The sequence below is a fragment of the Tachypleus tridentatus genome, chromosome 1, assembly GCF_004210375.1.
Source record: "Tachypleus tridentatus isolate NWPU-2018 chromosome 1, ASM421037v1, whole genome shotgun sequence".
NCBI classification, from domain to species: Eukaryota; Metazoa; Arthropoda; class Merostomata; order Xiphosura; family Limulidae; genus Tachypleus; species Tachypleus tridentatus.
In genome coordinates this window covers 178,361,063-178,381,979 of record NC_134825.1, presented here as the reverse complement: position 1 = coordinate 178,381,979, position 20,917 = coordinate 178,361,063, and the positions used below count along the sequence as shown (strand labels likewise).

The following is a 20,917-nucleotide window of genomic DNA, read 5'->3' as shown; positions in this document are numbered from 1 at the left end:
CTGGTTAATAGCAACCCTAAACAGTTTATAGAATCTGCTATAAAAAATTACAAAAAAAAGTCAAATACATCAACAACGTAATTTAATTCCTCTAATCGTTGATATAGTAATGTCTAAACCAAAACAAGCGTCAAAAAATCGCAATTTCCTATTAAAATGTAGCAGAAAACAGGATTACCTTTTATCTATATGGTTTTTGAGTCAGTTTCACTTCACCATTTAGTAGCATAAATTAATTTAGATATGTGAATAATGTTATTACATTTCGTCGAATTCATTATTTGACATTATACAGCGGATCAACTGTTTAATGAATGCGCATGTGTTAAATATTTATTTTATTTTCACCAGATGGGAAATTAAAAAGTGAATCTATGACGTACGTAAAGGCATAATACATGCTATGATTGCTAATACAGGGTTAATTATTTCTTCAGTTTGTTGAATGGTTTTTCAGAATAAATAGTTCAACAATACGTATTTGCTTTTTCAAGTAATTAGTTTAGAGAATAAACCAATTCAAAAATTGTTGTACAAAGTAATTATATTAAAAGCACAGTTGAAGGAATCCTTTTATCATATCAAACTCTTTGGGAGCTCTTTGGTGTTGGCAAATTCTAAACAAATTAAATTTTAGACATTTCTTCTATGCTTATATATTTAAAAACGGCTGGAATGGGTTTTTAAATATATAAGTTTTCTCTACAAGTGGGTTTTCTCGCCATCACGGGTTATTCCTTCTATGCTGCTTATATGACAAATGCCCTAGATAACTCGCCTTTTGGCGGAACAATTAATACTTCTTAGAACTCTGTTTAAACATACTTTTTCTTCAACCAATCCAGAGCTTTCTACGATGTTCCAGGATAATGCAGAGAGAAAGAGAAAACACATTACATTAATTTCTTAAGTATACCGAGTACATTACATAAACAAATATAACAGAACATTTTCTCCCAAATACTTTCCTGCAGTAAATGCTGTCCTTTCTCTACTTGCTTCGTTCAAATGTACTTGCCAACTTCCCTTTTTTCATGTCCATTGTTGAAAACCATTTAAATCCAGATAAAGGATATTAAAGTAAATTCTTCACAGTTGTTGGCATCTTTTCTGTTTTCTACTTCATTCACCTCCCAGTAATCTACGAAAATCTTTGAGGATTCACTCTTCTTTTCACAACAACAATAGAAGTATCTCACGGACTAATATTCAGTTCTGTTACTCATTGTGCTTTTATGGTTTCTATTTCTTTTATCTTCCTGTTATTATCTTTCTGTACTTCATATATGTTTTTTCTTTTATCAGTTTTATCCTTATACTCTCCCTGTATATCATTAATTCGATGTAATTCTTCTATACATTTCCAGAAGCTTCATTTATGTTGTGTTCAATCATATTTATTTTAACTCTTAATTATTCTTTGAATATTTGGTCTTTTTTTTTAGCCCTTCTCTTAACGCATTTTTTTCTTTTGATCTTCTTTAATTTTCAATGTTTTTCTTCTATATATTTGTTTCTTTGTTTTTGTTCCAGGCCCGGCATGGCCACGCGTGTTAAGGCGTGCGACTTGTCAGCGGAAGGGCGCGGGTTCGCATCCCCGTTGCACCAAACATGCTCGACCTTTCAGCCGTGGGGGCGTTATAATGTGATGGTCAATCCTCTTATTAGTTGCTAAAAGAGTAGCCCAAGAGACTAGCTGCCTTTCCTCTAGTCTTACACTGCTAAGCTATGGACGGCTAGCGCAGATAGCTCTCGAGTAGGTTTGCGCGAAATTCAACACAAATAATCTTTCTGTTCTTCATTCATTTTCTGCACCATTCTTCTAATTTTATATAATTTTCTTTTTATGATCCACATTTATTCCACTCCTTCATTATATACAGTAATTCTTTTTTAATTTGCTTTGTGCTCTTGGCCCGGCATGTCCTAGCGCGTAAGGCGTGCGACTCGTAATCCGAGGGTCGCGGGTTCGCGCCCGCGTCGCGCTAAACATGCTCGCCCTCCCAGCCGTGGGGGGTGTATAATGTGACGGTCAATCCCACTATTCGTTGGTAAAGAGTAGCCCAAGAGTTGGCGGTGGGTGGTGATGACTAGCTGCCTTCCCTCTAGTCTTACACTGCTAAATTAGGGACGGCTAGCACAGATAGCCCTCGAGTAGCTTTGTGCGAAATTTCCAAACAAACAAATGCTTTGTGCTCTATTTTTCATTTTGAAGTTTATTCATAGTTCTATTTTAGTTTCACCAAAATAATCTTGCTTCCGGCACGAATATTATAACGTATTTATAGCTGAGTGCTTTTTTTTCGTTATTGTTTGATAAAAATAATGCGACGTCCACTCCATGTGACGGTAGTCAATTCATTTATTTCTTCAATAATATTTGTTGCAGCCTCACTAGAAGGCTAAGCTTTACAAACAATACTGCAATAGAAATTACAAAACTAATTTACTCCTAGCTTACTTATTAAGTTACTTGCGGAATCACCTTGCTAATCGACGGATAATAATTATGCTGACTGAATAAGTTATGTTACATACTATACGTTATCTCGGACAAGTCTCTGATTTATTATGTTACGCATACTACTTATTAACATTTCAAAACAGCCGGAAATCTTAACCTTAATTTCGAAGCTAATTAAATGTTATTATGTATCCAATTTATGTTATATTTGCCAACAAGATTGATACACACAATTTTCTTTTTTAATCCAAATATATTTTAATATACAAACAAAAAAATAATGCAATTTATAATAAGGATAGTTACTAATAGTTATTACATATGATGCTTTATATACAAGAGTTTTACAAACTTACAAACAATCCTGAGTCTTATATCGGGTCTGGGATTGAATCTTTCATTGAAGTTCACGTGCAGCAAATTATTTCTTTGTTGATACACCTATACACGGCCCGGCATGGCTAGGTGGCTAAGGCACTCGACTCCTAACCTTAAGTTTCACATGTGACAATATTTAACATTCTCGTAGAAATACTAACGTCCGAAGTAATTCACTGAAGTTGACGGTTTGTAATGTTTGAAATCTACCAATGTTTTTGGTCCAGTTCTGTAATTTTCCGATTAACAAGTGTTAATCACAATTATAGCTTCTGAAGTCTATAGCACACTGACTTATTTTTTGTCTCTCGACGCGACGGTTTTATATACCAAACACACAAGATTCTGAAATTTTCAACAATGTTCGAAAACACGTTAATATTTTAGTAAAACAAGTATTATTGTTTCTTATTCTCAAGAATATTTTACAAATTTAAAAAACAAGCGGAATCTGCACATTACACTCTCAGCAATATACGTCACACGTATAAACAAATATAGTAAAACAAACGTATGTATTAAAATAAACGTACAACGGTAAATCCGTCGCACTGAAAAATGACCATCAGATGCACTGTATCTCACTGTCTTACTCACTAACGAACACTAAACTGATTAATATTATATCATTGCTCGTTTTTTAGTATTAGGTTGAGGAATAATTCGTGAGCGTTTTTAAATAATTTCATTCAAGCATTACATGCAAGACTATACAATACTTCAATGCATGAACACATTACACCCAAAGCATTTATTATGATACTTTATTTCATGTAATACCTAGGTATATAGTATGCATTGTTGTAAACGAAATTGCAAGAAATTAAATGCGAAAAGCAGATGGTGTCGAAAATGCTCGATTTTATCCACTTAACATTCCATTTAATGAGCTGAAAATGAAAGCAAAAATTAAAGACATATGAAAATCAAACACAACATCTATTAGAGCAAAAAATTATCTACCAAATGACATGAAATAATTTGCGAAAGCGTTTCATTTATGAATATATTTTTTTAACTTGAAAAAACGCTCACGAATTATTCCTCAACCCAATACTACAAAAAACGTTTAAGTATTATGCTATTGTTACATCATGAAAAGATTTCTATAGCAAACAGATATTTAATATATAGTCTGTAACAGTATTTCATGTATATGATATTATTTAATTGTGTACCAGACTGTTAGTTAATAATAATAATAATATATATATATCCATGGTAGAAAAGTGATCCACTTCCTAACTTAACACACCCTTTAGTTTAACATTTATGTTAAAGTTGACTACCTCTCAACGTTCCAAATGAAGTATGAAACAATTTATGTTTAAACTAATGAGAGAATTATCGCATAATATAGTCCTGTACTACATGTTTCCTTAAACCTTTCCTTATAGCCCAACCTGGCCATCCATAATTCTAAAATTACTATGAAAAAAAAAGACAAACTAAACATTAATCCAGTATCTATCTCTCAAGGGATCAAAATGACTTACTCCAGCTTCAATGAAAAACACTTGCCTTACAGCTCACACACTAAAGCAAAAATAACACTACAAAATATATTGCAAAAAAGAAAATCGTTAACAAAGCAAGCTACACCTTTTGGAAGGGTTACTCTAGCAGTTAAGATTGTGAAAGAAATAGAAAATCAGAGATAAAGATGCATGAGATGTCCTTTACCATTGAGACACGCCTAATACAGTGCAACGAAACAAAAAGCTATAATATAAAAATAGAAATATACCTTCCAATACAAATCATTTATCCCTTTGAGAAGGGGTAAATAACAAGAATACCTTCACAAAGAAAACAGAATACTTTCAACACATATGATATAAAATACAAAAAAAAAAAAGTTTGTTTGTTTCGATGTTTGTGCAAAATTATACCAGTTATCTATCTCTAAGGTAGTAGTAAAAGGAAAAGCACATTCTTAACAATACAAATCTTGGGCTACTCTTTTACTATTTAATAGCGAGTTTGACTGTCATCTAATAAATGATAACTAAAACAAAATCAAACATTGTATCATAAATTACTGGAACATAAATATTTTTATATTTAGGCTTGGAATCAATAAATATATAACAACAACATCTTATTAAATCAGTAGTTTATTATATTTATGTGTTGGTCTATTTATACATGTATAATGGAAAATAAATAAAACCGGATATAATAAACACCTTTTTTTCTTTCTCCAAACTACGGAAATACAATTACACTAGTATCATTTTGCGAAATGTTGAAATTCGCTAAAATATTTAAATGTAATAGAAAACGTTTGAAATTCTAAATGTGAAATTAGTTACTTTTATAATACATATTTTTACTACTACTTTGCAACTGATGTTTGAACAGTTTTAATTTATTGTTTTCAATATATATATATTTATTGAACTAGTCTCGAGCAGTCACTATTTCACAATGCCCTCTATCTCACAAAATTTGTATTGATTTCTGCGTGGCTCGTGTCTAAAGCGTGTTTGCTGCAATGTGTTTTATTACAAAGTAGTACTGACAGAAGTGTAATGTTTAGTATGGAATTTCTCGGAAATGTATTGATATTATTTGTTCTAATGCTAGAATATCTGAAAATAATTTAAGCTGTTAACTAATTAAATTTATCTTTTGCATTATTATACAGAGAGCTTATGTAGTTACTAAATAGCTTCTATAGTCATTGTACCAAAGAGCAGTGTTAACACTTAAAAGTGGGGCAATATCTAATCCCGTTGACTTAGACTTTGGACTACATTAGTTATTTGTTACGATGTGTCCTAAAGCAATTAGTATTGCCAAGGGAAAACGGTTAACACTTTTAACACTCCAGTGAAACCCATCTACTGACAGCGACAGGTATAGTGTCGGTAGAAAGAAAAGCTGTTTCCCAAAGGAGATGCAAAAGCAGTTAAACACTTGGCCAAAGTCATCTTTTGATAATGATTTTGTCACATCGTCATCTCGAAATGATTGCAGAATATCAGAATATCAAAAAGAAGAAACAGCGCCATATCAAAGTGTCAGTTTCACTGTTGCTAAATCAAAAAGAAAAAAAGGAAGTCAATATGAATTGAATTTTGGTGAAAGAAGGGGTGGACGTAGTTGTGTTGATGAGTCTTGGATAGAATTGTTTGCTCCACAGACTAAGGAAGAACTTGCAGTAAATAAGAAGAAAGTTGAGCAGATTGAGAGATGGCTTTTAGACAGTATAAGTAAGTGTAAGAATCCTGCCAATACACCAAAAGTAAAACGTGCACCTATAGCTCTTCTAACTGGCCCTGCTGGTTGTGGAAAAACTGCAAGCTTAAAAGTTTTAGCTAAAGCATTAGGTGTAGATATAAAAGAATGGATTAACCCTGTTGACAATAGTTCTGGTGTATTTGATGATGGATTTTCAAATACTAGGTCCATGGTTAGCACTACCACTCAGAAAGAACAGTTTCTAGACTTTATTTTGAGAGCTAATAAGTATTCATCTCTGTTTGTAAAACCTAATTCTGGAAGATTAATTGTTGTTGAAGACTTTCCTAATGTGTTTCTTAGAGAGCCTGAAGTATTTCATAACATTCTGAAACTATACTCAAAAACTGGAAAATGTCCAGCTGTTTTCATTGTTTGTGACAGTGGAAGTAGTATAGAACATCGTTTATTTCCAAAAAGTGTATTAGCTGATCTTGACATCGTACACATGAGTTTTAATCCTATAGCCACAACATCATTAACAAAGGCAGCCAGTAGAATTTGTGCAATTGCCAAGGTCACTTTATCAAAATCTGAGACTGAATCTTTAGTGGCTGCTAGTAATGGAGATGTTCGCCATTTAATTAATCTGATTCAGTTTTTTGTAATGCCTGGTTCCAAGGGTAGAATATCAAAAGAGTGTAAAAGTAATCGATTTGTAAGTCATATGCAAAAAAAGAATATGGTAGGATCTAGTTCTTCAGTTTTGGGAGAGAGAGACCACTCATTGTTTTTGTTTCATGCACTTGGTAAAATCCTTTATTGTAAACGAGATTCTGAAAAAGAACCAGAAGGTCAACTTCCCATACACTTGAAGGACAAAGAACGAATGGTTCTTTTGTCGAATGCAGAGGATGTGTTTTCTAGAACAGCAGTAACTGCTGATACATTCACTCTTTTTCTTCATCATAACTACCTGTCTTTTGTGAACAATGTGTATATTACAGAAAAGTGTTGTACAGGTTTCAGTGATGCCAATATTATTTCTGCAGAGTGGAGTGGAAAAGAGATCCTTGATGAATACTGTGCTTCTGTTGTAGCAAGGAGTTTGATGTATCATCTGGAAGAAGATAAGCTTGGTGGAGGCCAATTTTGGAGGCCATTTTACAAACCAGAGTGGTTTTCAGTTTTGAAACTATATTTGGATGGACAGGCTGCAGTGAGAAATTGTTTTAAAGAATGGACACACACTTCAGATCTTCATACTCAAATAATACCATACTTGTGTGTCATACAACCTTCGTTTGATAATGCCCAGTTACAGCTTATTAAAAAATATGGAAGATTTTCATCAGGTGCTCTAAGGCCAAAAACACCAGGTTTTCATCTTAGTGAAAAGGATATTTTTGAAGAATGTGATGCTCATAACACCATTCCATTTGTAGACCCTAATCCATGTGGAGAAAATACAGTGAACATGTGCGAGTCCCTAATACCACAAGAAGACTATGTTATCGGAGATTTTGATGATTAAAAGTTTTGTCTTGTGCTGTTTACAGCTCATTCTGTCTAGATAATTCATTGCATTATCTATGTCAAAAACTATAGTTAATAACATATACATATTTTGGTAAATGTTGAAAAAATAAATTCATGAGTAAAAAGGTTTTAATGAGTATCTTTATGAGCACTTTTTTTTTTAAATAGAAAAGAAATATATTATAGAAACATATTAATATACATTAGTACACAAAACTGTAAACAAACTCTTGATAGTTATCTTCCTACTCCTATAGATATTTACAAATAAGTCAAGGTTTGCAGAATATTGTGTATTGGACACCAGTAGTAACAATACTATGAAGTTAAATGTTTGTTTTTGTATAGTTTTTTAGTATTTATTTCTGTAAGGGCTACTTCTCATATCTTTGATAAAACATTTCATAACGTTATCTCTTTGGTGCTGTCAATTTTGTGTTTATATGGATAATAAAGTTTATTATTGATTTAAAGTTTTTTTGCTTTTTAATTAATAACTAAATGAGAAAATACACTTTTGAAATGGTAGTTCATTCTTTCTTAAAAATAAAAAAAAATGTATGCTTGTATAAAGTTCTGGTAGGGATAGTTACACTGATTTTTTAAATACCATTTTCAATAAAATATATTTTAAAAACTATATACATGTGTACAAATTTCATGACTGTCATGTATGTGTTCCTCATATAACTTATAGTAAATTTAAATATTGCAGCCAAAAACATGTTTTTATCATAGTAGTATTATGACTAAAAACATAAACAGATGTGTGCGAGTTCTTCACGTTGTAGAAGTTTTATGGGTTAAAAAAAAAGAATGTAGATATTAAAACAGTCTACATTGCAGAGTTAACACAACAGTAATTTACTGTTTCCTGGATGTATTAGTGTTAAGTTTATCAAAACTGAGAGGTTTATATTGATACTAACTCCTGATCAAAACAAGTTACATAGAACTAAATGTGTATAATTTAACTATAATATACTGTAAAATTTATAAAAATCCTAAGCCTATTATTTATTCATGGAAGTGTTATTATAGCTTAAAGTTTTTATTTACAACCTAAGATCCATTTTCAGAAGTGTTGTCCTTTGTATTTTAAGGCATTTGATATGTCTGGATAAACCTTTTATTATTTCAGGTGACTCAGTTTATAATGATAAAAATTTCATGGCTTCCTTTGTGTTGGAAAAGAACTGTAAAGTAAAGCTATGTGCAGAAAGTTAAAACATTTGACATTTTAGCTATAACATGAACACAAGATATGTTGAAATCAACCAGTGATTTTGGTTTTTTCTCGTATTGATTATTCATCAGCAAACAAGTAGCTATGCTGCAGCCATTGTTCCACATCTGAGTACAAATATGTAAATTCCAAGGAATCTCAAGTCTAAGGATTATATAAACAATTTGAACTCACAATCTTGGTGAATTGCTCAGGGGGTTTGCAGGTGTTTCTGGAACTAGACAGCTAATTGGGTCTGAAAACAATCACATGCCATTAGGTAGGTAAAGATGATGCATATCCAATAAAAAAACACCATAAGAACTTCCTTGGAATATAAGAAATATTAGCTACACTGAAACCAAGCAAATGTTGCCATCTTTGGTGATGATTGTCAGAAAGAAAGAACAAATACAAAGATTCTGTGTATATTTGGTATTGGTGAATGGACCAACTTATACCAGTGCCTTTTCTCAACCATGCACAGATGAATGTCTGGATGCACTGGAAAAAAGCTATTGGTTCAATACATTATAATTGTATTATGTTAACTGACAAGTTGAACTAGGTGATGAAAGTAGACCAAGACTGTTTTAAGCACTCACAAAGGATTATGAATTCTGCCTCATATCATTCTGTTTCTGTAATACTTTTGAATGGCTAGTAGATCTTACATTTTATAGAGCTCCAATTGGAAGGATGTCTTGAGATGAAACAAGAAAAGTGTGCATCCATGTATAAAGAAATAGGCTTTATTGGCCACATTGTGAATGGGTAGTTGAGGATAGGATGCAACTTGATGTCTACAGCTTTCTAGGTTTCATATTATTGTGTACTATGTCATAATAATGTGGGGCAAACGGGGAGAAAAGAATCAGATTATTCCAGGACATGGGTGGAGATATAACCAACAGAGCAGGAGATATGATAAAGGCAGCCAGCAGAGATGCAGTTTTTTGTTGTGCACGTAAGATCTAATGATATAGGGAAAAGTAAGTCAGAGGAGCTAATTAATAAAGGTTGATAAATGTATTTAAAGTATATTACCATAACTTAATTTTACTGCCAAAGGTTAACTGGATGAAGTTACAAGTAAAGTTGGTCACTAGGACTAAATGCTAGGCTAGAAATATCTGTAATGAATTATGCAACTGAGTTACTTAGTTCATTACATATAATTCTTGTTGCATCCATTCAAAATTTGCTTTTTTTTTTAAATTTGTAACCAAAATATCATTCCTTATCTATGTGCAGCAAAACATTGAATTTAATAAAGCAATTTGAAGTTAATAATGGTGTTTTAGGTTTATTGTACCTGTAAGTAAAAACAACAGGTTGGCTAACAAAGACTTCCTTTCGGTGTGGATTCCTGTACGTGGTGAGGGGACCTCCCAGGGAAGGTTCTATTTTTTCAGTTTACCTCCTCTGGGATCTAAACAGCCACCCATGAAGGGGAGGAAAAGATCCTGGTGGTTGAGAGGTCCAACCCTAACACACCACTTTGGCCTTGAATTTCTGTAGACAGGCAGCCTTGGGGTGGCCTCCTTTGGGTCAATTGGCTGGTTCACTTAGGCTAGGGTCAACCAAGTACCAGTGTTAGATGTTCTCAACAGGTGTTGTGGACATTATATCTGATGGTGGAGTTTGGATAAACTGCTCACAAAACTCTGGCATTGCTGCAGTGTCCTTGTTTGGCATTGCAGTGCATCCCCTCATAGGGCTCCATGATGGGTGGGGTCAGTGGGCACAGAAATTTCCCTTTCTTTATTATTGGTACTCCAATTAAAATATCATAATAAAATAGTGAAAAAACAGTCCATAGGTAAACGATCACGTCTTGAATGTCTGTATCTCATTTTCTCATTCTACATTCTCTTTCAGAGGAAACTTTAGGGCAAATGTCCCCCTTTTTTATTCAGAATGGACTGGAGGGACATGCTGGCTCTTGAAAGTCAGCAAATAAGCTTCAATCTGGTGACATATTGGTGGAAACATCCACATCTCAACACAGTGAACTAACTCCTCTTGCATTCAAAGGCAATTGGGGATATACCTATTGAGGTTACACCTTATGCAACTATGAATTCATCATAAGGAGTTATTGCTGAGAGGGCTTTGAAGAACATCCCCGAGTTGGAGATTCTTACTGATTTCTCCACCAAGGAGTTTCTGCAGTGAGGCGTATATCCACTCGCAAAGATGGAATTATGATACCGACCAGTATCCTCATTCTCACATTTATGTCATCACATCTGCCTGTCACCATCAATGCAAGTTATCTTAATTATAGAGTATGGCCATACATTCCAAACCCTCTCAGATATCTCCAGGGTGAGTGGTTCGGTCACTCAAAGACATCATGTTGTGGTTCCTTGACGTGTGCTCGTCGCAGTGGCAAGAACCATGATGCCTATGAGTATGAAACGGACCCATCTTACTTTTGTTTTTGCCCTAAATGGTTGGAAGAAAAGGAAGTGCAGAATTTGAAAATGATTCATAACATTACTTATCTTGAGGCTCGAAACTTACTATCCACCACCTCATCTCGGACGTATGCTGCTGCACTTTGTTGCACAACTACAGTGGGAGTGCAGACAGATCTCTCTGTGCTTCCAAAAGAATCGTTCTCCAAACAACAGAAGTTTTTTTTACCTTCATGGTTAAAAAAGTCTATGAATCAACTTCAACACTCATCTCTGCCCCTAACATACATTTCAGCAAATCCTAAGATCCAATTCCTCTGATTCCGGGAACAGGCATTTCCTCGGGTACATCTCCTTCCACCCAAAGATGCAAAACGATCATTCTTTCATGTCTTCAGTCACTGGAATCCTTTTCCTAAATCAAAGACCTGCCTAATTGCAGGATCTATGGAGGTCAATAGACCTCCCTCGAATAAAGAAAAAAGATGTGGTTGCAAACAGAAGGGTTCTCCACCCAATTTACCTACACATAAATAAAAATGGCCATTTTGATACAATGGAGCTGTCGAGGTTTACTTTGTAATCTGGATGATATCTAAAATTGATTGCTTCCTACCATCCTGTATGTCTTTCCTTACAGGAAACATTTCTGAAAGTTGCCAATACAGTCACCTTTCAGCAGTTTTCTTTGTACAGAAATGACAGGTTGTGTAATGGAAGAGTGCATGGAGGGGTGGCACTGTTGATTGTGCCCACCCTGTCTTTGCCACTCAACACACCCTTGGAAGCTGTAACCATCCATATTTCCTTGGGTCATACTATCACTGTTTGTTCTCTCTACCTGTAGCCTGGAGAGACATGATCAGTCAGACCTTGATGTTTTCATTGAACTGTTGTCATCCTCTTTTTAATTCTGGGGTACTTTAATGGACATCATCCCCTCTGGGGAAGTGCTAATATTGATAGGAGGAGTTGCTCTCTGATCACAACCTTTCTCTTTTCAATACCAGTTCTTATTTCCATGCACCTAGTCAATCCTTTACTGCTATTGATCTCTCAATTTGCTCCCCTTCATTATTCTCCCATTTTTGATGGAGGGTTGACAATAATCCATGAGGCAGTGATCATTTTCCTATAATGCCACCTGACCCTTGTGCCCTGGTGAAAGCTGGATCTGGCAAACTGGTCCTCTTTCACTGCTATCTCAGAACTTGATCCTGCTATCATCTGTAAGCCATCAATAGATGCTTGTGTGGTAGCAGTAACTGACTGTATTAAACAAGCAGCTGCTCAATGTATTACTAAAACCTCAACACGTTTTCCACTACATCCTTGTCCATGGTGGAATTCTGCCTCCCACATGGCACAAAAGGCTCAAAAACAGGCCTGGGATAGTTTCCCTAGATATCCCACACTCTCGAACTGTATCACTTTCCAGCAGGTCTGTGCACATGCTCAGTGGGTAGGACATCAAAGCCAGAGGGAATCTTGGCTTAAGTTCACAATTGGCATATCTTCTATTACCAGTTCCAAAGTCATATGGAACAAGACTCAAAAGGATAGTGGAGAATATAATTCTATCCCCCCTGGTATTTAGCACTTCTGCTTCTTCTTCCACCTTCTTAGCCATCAAGACTCAGGCAGAGTAATCACCTCTTTCCTTTTGAGCTGATTGTCTCTATTACTATAATTGTCCCTTTACACTGATGGAACTCAAACTGGCCCCCTTCATCGGTCTGGCAGTACATCAGTTGAACCTGATGATGTACACTATGACATGCTGCTCCATCTACCTTCTGCTTCTCTTTGATAACATTGCTGTATCTACTGGTCAGCTTATCCCACCATGACTAATTACATTCCCCAAAAGTAACCTCTGAGGAAAGCAGATACTCCTGATTGGAAGTACCATCTTTTACTTGCAGAACATCTTTCAACCATCTTTCCATTCCTATTTATACAGATGGATTGAAATCAGGTGACTGTGTGGGCTTTGCCACGGTTTGTTGTGGTTGTGCAGAATCCCCTCTTTAGAGTCTGTGTTCACTACTGAACTGTACGCCATTTCTCTTGCCGTGGATCACCTTGAAGATAAGTACTCCAACTGCACTATTTATACTGACTCAGTTCTCTACTGGCCCTGGAATTGCTTCACGTTTGTCCACACCCTGTTCTTGCCAATATTCAAAACCGACTGGCTCATTTCTCTTTAACATCTACTTCTATCCAGTTTTTCTGAATACCAGGCCACGTTGGTATTTGCGGGAACGAGCTTGCCGACACTGCAGATAAGTCTATGGCATTATCACAGCAGTGCCTGTCCCATACAAGGTCTATGGTCCTGTATTTAAGGCTTGGCTCCATGCCAACTGGCAGTTGACTTGGAGTGAGCAACGTGAAAAACAAGCTTTTCCAAATAAAACCCTATATTGGAAAGAAGTTGTTCTGACTGGACTACGCATTGGTCACAGTTTTTTAACTCATCGTTTTCTTTAATTTGGAACTGATGCACCAGTGTGTAGTTTGTGTAACACTCAGATCACAATAAGCCACATTTTACTTTCTTGCCGTTGTTACAACTCTCAACTTGTTACAACCATTTTAAACATGTTTTGTCCCAAGGTTTGTCCATAATGTTAGACAATGTTATTGGTGATGGTGGCACTGTCCACCTTGGTAATGTTTTAGTTTTTTAAAGGCCATTTATCTTTTTAATACCATTTAAGTTTTTTTAATTTATACATTACACCTTTTTTAATGTGGTTCCCTTTTAAAAATTACAGTTCATCTAGTTCAATTTGAAATTGGAAACTGACCATAACATTAAATAACTCGCAACCAGGACTGGAAAGACCATCTTCAGGTGACTAACGCTGCTGTTTGAACGACCTGTTAGTCAACCTGGCAAGTTATTATTATAATTTTGCTACACGTCTTTTAAAACCAGGCCCGCATGTCCAGGTCGGATTAGGGTTTGACTCTAATTTGAGAGTTGTGGGTTCGAATCCCAGTTGCACCAAACATGCTTGCCCTTTCAGCCGTGGGGGCATTATAAAATGACGGTCAATCCCACTATTCCTTGGTAAAACAGTAGCCCAAGAGTTGGAAGTGAGTGGTGATGACTAGTTGCCTTCCTTCTAGTATCACACTGAAAAATTATGGATGGCTAGTGCAGATAGCCCTTGAGAAGCTTTGCACGAAATTCAAAATAAACCAAACCACTTTTAAAACTTTTATTACTTTACTTTTGAAAATGGCCATAACGTCAAATAACTCTGAACCAGGACTAGACCTTCAGGTGACTGACGGTGGTTTTTGTACTTACCTGTTAGTCTTCCTGGTGAGTTATGATAATTACAATTATGCTATAGAAAGTCCTTTATAAGTTGTATTACTGTAGTTTTCTCTTAACATTGTAGACTAGATGTAAACATTGGTTTTATGCTGTTTGTTTTTTAAACTTTATTTTGTTTTACTTTAATTTCCTTTTTTGAATTTTACTAAATTTACTTTACTTTTTTACTGGATGTTTGGTGCAGATAGCCCAGCTGCTTTGTGCCACAAAACAGCAAATCAACCAACCAACCAACTACAAAGAGTTTTAAGAGGTAAAATCAAAGAAAAGCATAATAAATTTAAGAAATTTAAATTGACTAGCATGACAGGATATTTAGAAGGTAAAAAAAGGTGAAATTAGGGCATTAAAAAGGGATGTGTGAGAAAAGGTTGGCTGAAAATAATCAATAAGGATTTCTTTAAGTACATTAAGAGTTAAAATGGTAATAGAACCCTTGAGGGATGATAAAGGAGGGCTTGAGTCTGATGATTATGAAATGGCTGGGTAATTATATCCAGTTTTTAGTAATGAAGCTTCAAGCAATATTCCACATCTTCAATTGATAAATGGAAACAGGATGACTGCATTAATTCTGAGCAGATTAAAACCCAATAAGGCTTCTGGGTGAGATCATGTTTCCCCAACAGTTTTGGATATATGAGCTACTTAACACTATTTTTGTCAGTCCTTAAATAGTGGGTTGGTACCAGAATGATTGGAAGTTAGTAAATGCATGTCCTCTTTTCATGGGATGTGATAAAAATTGTCCCAGTAATTATAAACCAACAAGTCTTATGTCAGTTGCAGGAAAAGTTTCAAAAGTCTGTTTAAAGATGTTTTGCACAGTTATTTGATAAAGTTAAAATTTTTATTCGATAGTCATTGGTTCACCAAGGGAAATCTTGCCTTGAAAGTCTTTTGACATTCTTTGAAAACGTTACTGTTTATGTAGATTTGGTCTATCTGACTTTCAGCAAGCATTTGACAAAGTGCCGTATAAAATGCTTGTAAAGAAACTTGTCTCTATGGGTGTGAGGGGATAAATTAACTAATTAGATAGAAGATTGGCTGGATGGAAGAAAGCAGACAAAAGTTTCTGTAAACTCTTCAAGATTTATTTCTTAATTAATTGATGAAGGAACCTACTAGACATAATGCTATTTTAGATATATTGTCAGTGTCTAATAGATAAATGGTTGAGAGGGTGGAAATTGGGGAATGCCAAGGTACAAATGATCATTCCTGTATTAGGTATGATGTTTAGCTGCATATGGAAATTAGGAATAATGATATTTTGCTTCCAAGTTTCAAAAAAGCAAATTTTGAATGGATGCAACAAGAATTATCTGTTGTGTATTAGACAGCTGAGTTATTTGAAGACACTGAGCAAATGTGGGAAATTTTTAAGGAAAAAAAATTCATTATTCAAAACAAATATATTCCTGACAGAAAGAAAAGGGTAACTGCAAGTAAAAATCCAGGTTGAGTTACAAAGGGTATAAGAGATAAAATTAAAGAAAAGCAAGAAAAATTCAGGTTAAATTGACTGGTATCGTAGAAGATTGAGAAAGTTGGTCAAACAGGAAATTAGGGCATCCAGAATGATGTAAAAAAATTTGGCTGAAAACAAAGAAATTAACAGGAAGAATTTTTCAAAGTCTATTAGGAGTAAACAAACAGTTAAATGGAAATGACCTTTTGATGGATGATAAAGAAAAACTTGTATCTGATGATTATGAAAAAACTGGGTTGTTAAATTCTACTTTTTCTTCAGTTTTACTAATGAAAACTTAAATACTATTCTTCATCTTGAGGAATTGATAGATAAAAACAAAGTTGAACAAGACAATGACATAGCTTATCAAAATAAAATTGGAAGGCTTAAAGAATAAGATTCCTCAACTAGATATTTTCTCAAAGGTTGAAAGGAGGTCAAGGATTAGATGTGTGAGCTACTTGCCACAGTTTTTCACAAATCCTTGGATAGTAGACAAGTACCAACAGATTGGAAATTAGCTAATGCACTCCTGTTTTGAATGGAGGTATTAGAAATTGTCCAAGTAATTATAGGCCTATTAGTTTTTCACTAAGGGAAAATCTTGCCTTACAAATATTTTGACATGCTTTGAAAATGTTACTGCTTGTGTAAATTGGGGTGTATAGATTTGGTCTATCTGATTCTCTGAAAGCATTTGACAAAGTGCCACATAAAAAGCTTGAAAAGAAACTTATCTCTGTATGTGTGAGGGAAATAAATTAACTAATTAGGTAGAAGACTGGCTGGATGGAAGAAAACAGAGGGTTGTTATAGATGCAGTTCAGTCAAACTGGATTAATATTGTAAGCAACGTACCTTAAGAGCATTCCTCTTTTTCATTTAAATTAATAACAGAGATGAAGGAATGGTGAATAAATTACTTAAATGTGCATATGATATTAAGGTCTTAGGTGATGGTGGGTGTGAAGAGGATGCTGATGATTTTCAAAAGTATTTAGATCATTTAGTGAGTTGGGTGAATAAATAGTAGATGAGTTTTAATTATAAGATGATGCATCTGGGTATCAACTTGAATTATAAGTATGTTTTGGGTGGCAATAACCTTAAGAATGCCTTGAAAGAAAGGATCTTGGCTTAAAAAACTGACCAACCATTATACCATCTAAACAGTGTGCTGTTGCTAGTGATAGGGCAAATAGGGGTTTAAGTTGTTTCTACAAAAATATTGATTATAAGACTAAAGAGGTCATAATTTTATTGTACATGTTGCTGGTTGGACCACATTTGGAGTGTTGTGTTCATTCTTGGACTGCTTACCTTGGGGAAGATGTTGAATTGTTGGAAAGGGTTGCTGAAATGGTGCCTGGGATGGAGGGATTGTCATATGAGGAAAGGTTAAAATCTCTCAATCTATTTTATCTTGAAAATTTCGGGGAAATTTGATTGAGATGTTTAAGATTGTAAAGGTAACTGATAATGTTGATGAGTCATCTTTTTTGATATTCAGCAGTGAAAATAGCAGCAATAGGGGACACAAGTATTAATTTTGGCAAGGTAGGAGTGATGTTCAGCTAATACAGTTTCATTTTTCTAACAGGGTGGTTAACCTTTGGAATAGGTTGCTCTTGTTACAGTGTATTTGATGTATATTCCACTTATTGTTAGTTGTGTTTTTCTGTTTTCTACAACTTAATAATTTCATTGCAGGTTTAGATTATGCACACCCAAGAGATGGGGTATTTGCTTTATAAATATGTTTGTCATGGACTGTACACTCATGGACTAACATGATTAAAGCAGGAAGAGATTGCTGATCATCTCTGCTGCTCTGTGACATTAAGTCTCTTCCTACTGTGAACCTGATGTACAATTGCTGACTGAATGACCCTGTTGACATTGTAGTTCTAATAATCTATTGCACTCTTTCCACTGTACTCCTCCAGACTCTTCAACATGTTTTTTTCTCTTTCTTCTTGTGCAGTATGAGAGTCCTTACCACTTACCAGTTCTTAGCTGCTGGGATTGTGGATTATGAATGCTTGTATTCCTGAGAGGTGAATCACACCACTCAGTTGAGAGTAGGACAGTGACATGTAGAACTTCTTACTGCAGACCTGATACACAATTCCAGCTGCAGTCTGGTTATTGTTGTTGCATCAGACCCTATTTCTGTTTATCACATTATGTCCATTTTTTTTTTTTTTAATGGTGTAATGCCCTTCCTACTATGAACCTGCTGGTCAATTTAAGATGTTGCCAAGTTTTGGTTGAAGCACTCCCTCATGTCATACACATATGTACATAGATAGATAATTGCAGTTTGCTCCTCAGGCTGAGACTATTTCCTGTTTGTAGAAGCTCAGTGAATCTGTGTTGAACATGGTCCAGCTAATTAAGTCGTGACATATGTGCTGGTTAATCTTCCTCCACCTACTGTGGACTGGATGACAAATGCCCAGTGCTCTAGCTTTTGGACTGAGATGCATTCCAGCTTTGCAGTCCTTCTTCTTACTACTGGCTGGATATCAGTTCCTGGTAGATCTGGTGTTGGTTGTTTTCCTGCTTATATACAGCCAGATATCCTCTCCTGCTACTGTGAAGTGAGTTTTTTACATCTGTTGCTGTAAGGTTTTGGACTAGATATGTTTTTCCACTTTTCACCTTACCATCTGCTAGATCGCCCAAGTCAGCAGCATAATATACCATCAGTTTATTTCACCCATTCACTGAATTTTTAAATCATGGATAGCAGACAGAGACAATGCAGTGATAATTGTGCATCTCGATGGACAAGAACTTTTGAGAAAGCAACAAAAATCCCAGATATAGCTTGGTCATTTATTTGTATACAGCCATATAAAGTCTAACCATTACAACCTGAAAACACAGTACTGATACATTTTTGGTGATGAAAAACCCATTTGAAATAAATATATATCTCAGAATGACTGGTATGGGTAATAATACTTTTATTAATAAATAGAAAATAACATTTTGACCTTCTGAAGATGACCTAGGAAAGTCGAAACATTGTTCACTGCGTATCATTAAAAGTGTTAATACCCACGCCAGCTGTACTGAGATACAGTAACATCTGGCATTTGTATAGTCAGTTAAAAAACACAGAATAGTGTTATTTGAATCACCAAGGTATGATAACAAACCTGGGATGTAGCTAATTGTTCTTCAGATTTCTAAAACAAAAGTATTTCAGACTTTTGAAAAAATAATATGTTGCCACTAATTAACAAAAGGCATAAATGAATGTTATAGACATTTTATAGTTTGCTTTAATTATACAAATTTTCAAGGTCTAACTTCAGAAGTTTGATCTTGTTTTGAATGACTTGTCAAATAACAAAACCAAGTAGATTTTTAAATGAAGAGAAAGGAGTGACTTGTGAAATAAAATAGTCCAGTAGTGTTTTAAATGTTGAGAAAGGAGTAACGTGAAATAAAACCCTGCAGTATTTTAAATGTTAAGAAAGGAGTATCTTGTGAAATAAAACAGACCAGTAGTGTTTTAAATGTTGAGAAAGGAGTAACATGTGAAATAAAACCCTGCAGTGTTTTAAATGTTAAGAAAGGAGTATCTTGTGAAATAAAACAGACCAGTAGTGTTTTAAATGTTGAGAAAGGAGTAACATGTGAAATAAAACAGTCCAGAATTGTTTAAAATGGAGAGAAAGGAGTAGCTTGTGAAATAAAACAACCCAGTAGTGTTTTAAATGTTGAGAAAGGAGTATCTTGTGAAATAAAACAGACCAGTAGTGTTTTAAATGTTGAGAAAGGAGTAACATGTGATATAAAACAGTCCAGAATTGTTTAAAATGGAGAGAAAGGAGTAGCTTGTGAAATAAAACAACCCAGTAGTGTTTTAAATGTTGAGAAAGGAGTATCTTGTGAAATAAAACAGACCAGTAGTGTTTTAAATGTTGAGAAAGGAGTAACATGTGATATAAAACAGTCCAGAATTGTTTAAAATGGAGAGAAAGGAGTAGCTTGTGAAATAAAACAACCCAGTAGTGTTTTAAATGTTGAGAAAGGAGTATCTTGTGAAATAAAACAGACCAGTAGTGTTTTAAATGTTGAGAAAGGAGTAACATGTGAAATAAAACAGTCCAGAATTGTTTAAAATGGAGAGAAAGGAGTAGCTTGTGAAATAAAACAACCCAGTAGTGTTTTAAATGTTAAGAAAGGAGTATCTTGTGAAATAAAACAGACCAGTAGTGTTTTAAATGTTGAGAAAGGAGTAACATGTGAAATAAAACAGTCCAGAATTGTGTAAAATGGAGAGAAAGGAGTAGCTTGTGAAATAAAACAACCCAGTAGTGTTTTAAATGTTGAAAAAGGAGTAACATGTGAAATAAAACAGTCCAGAATTGTGTAAAATGGAGAGAAAGGAGTAGCTTGTGAAATAAAACAACCCAGTAGTGTTTTAAATGTTTAGAAAGGAGATATCATGTGAAATAAAACAGACCAGTAGTGTTTTAAATGTTGAGAAAGGAGTAACATGTGAAATAAAACAGTCCAGAATTGTGTAAAATGGAGAGAAAGGAGTAGCTTGTGAAATAAAACAACCCAGTAGTGTTTTAAATGTTGAGAAAGGAGTATCTTGTGAAATAAAACAGACCAGTAGTGTTTTAAATGTTGAGAAAGGAGTAACTTGTGAAAATGAAACCCACTGGTATTATAAAGGGAGAGAAATGTGTAACTTGTGAAATAAAACAACCTAGTAGTGTTTTAAGTGGAGTAATGTGTGAAATGAAATAACGCAATAGTATTTTGAATGGAAAGAAAGGAGTAACTTGTTAAATAAAATAGTGTAATAGTATTTTAAATAGAGAGAAAAGAGTAACTTGTATAG

The 20,917-nt window shown here is 34.6% G+C and overlaps 1 protein-coding gene across 1 annotated transcript; it reads left to right on the top strand.

Moving 5' to 3' along the window:
• Positions 1-5,277: 5,277 nt before the first annotated feature.
• On the top strand, positions 5,278-8,040 carry LOC143231263 (cell cycle checkpoint protein RAD17-like). Its single transcript, XM_076465835.1, has one exon. It carries the CDS (start codon positions 5,745-5,747, stop codon positions 7,560-7,562), a length of 1,818 nt encoding a protein of 605 aa, XP_076321950.1. The 5' UTR covers positions 5,278-5,744; the 3' UTR covers positions 7,563-8,040.
• Positions 8,041-20,917: the final 12,877 nt, after the last annotated feature.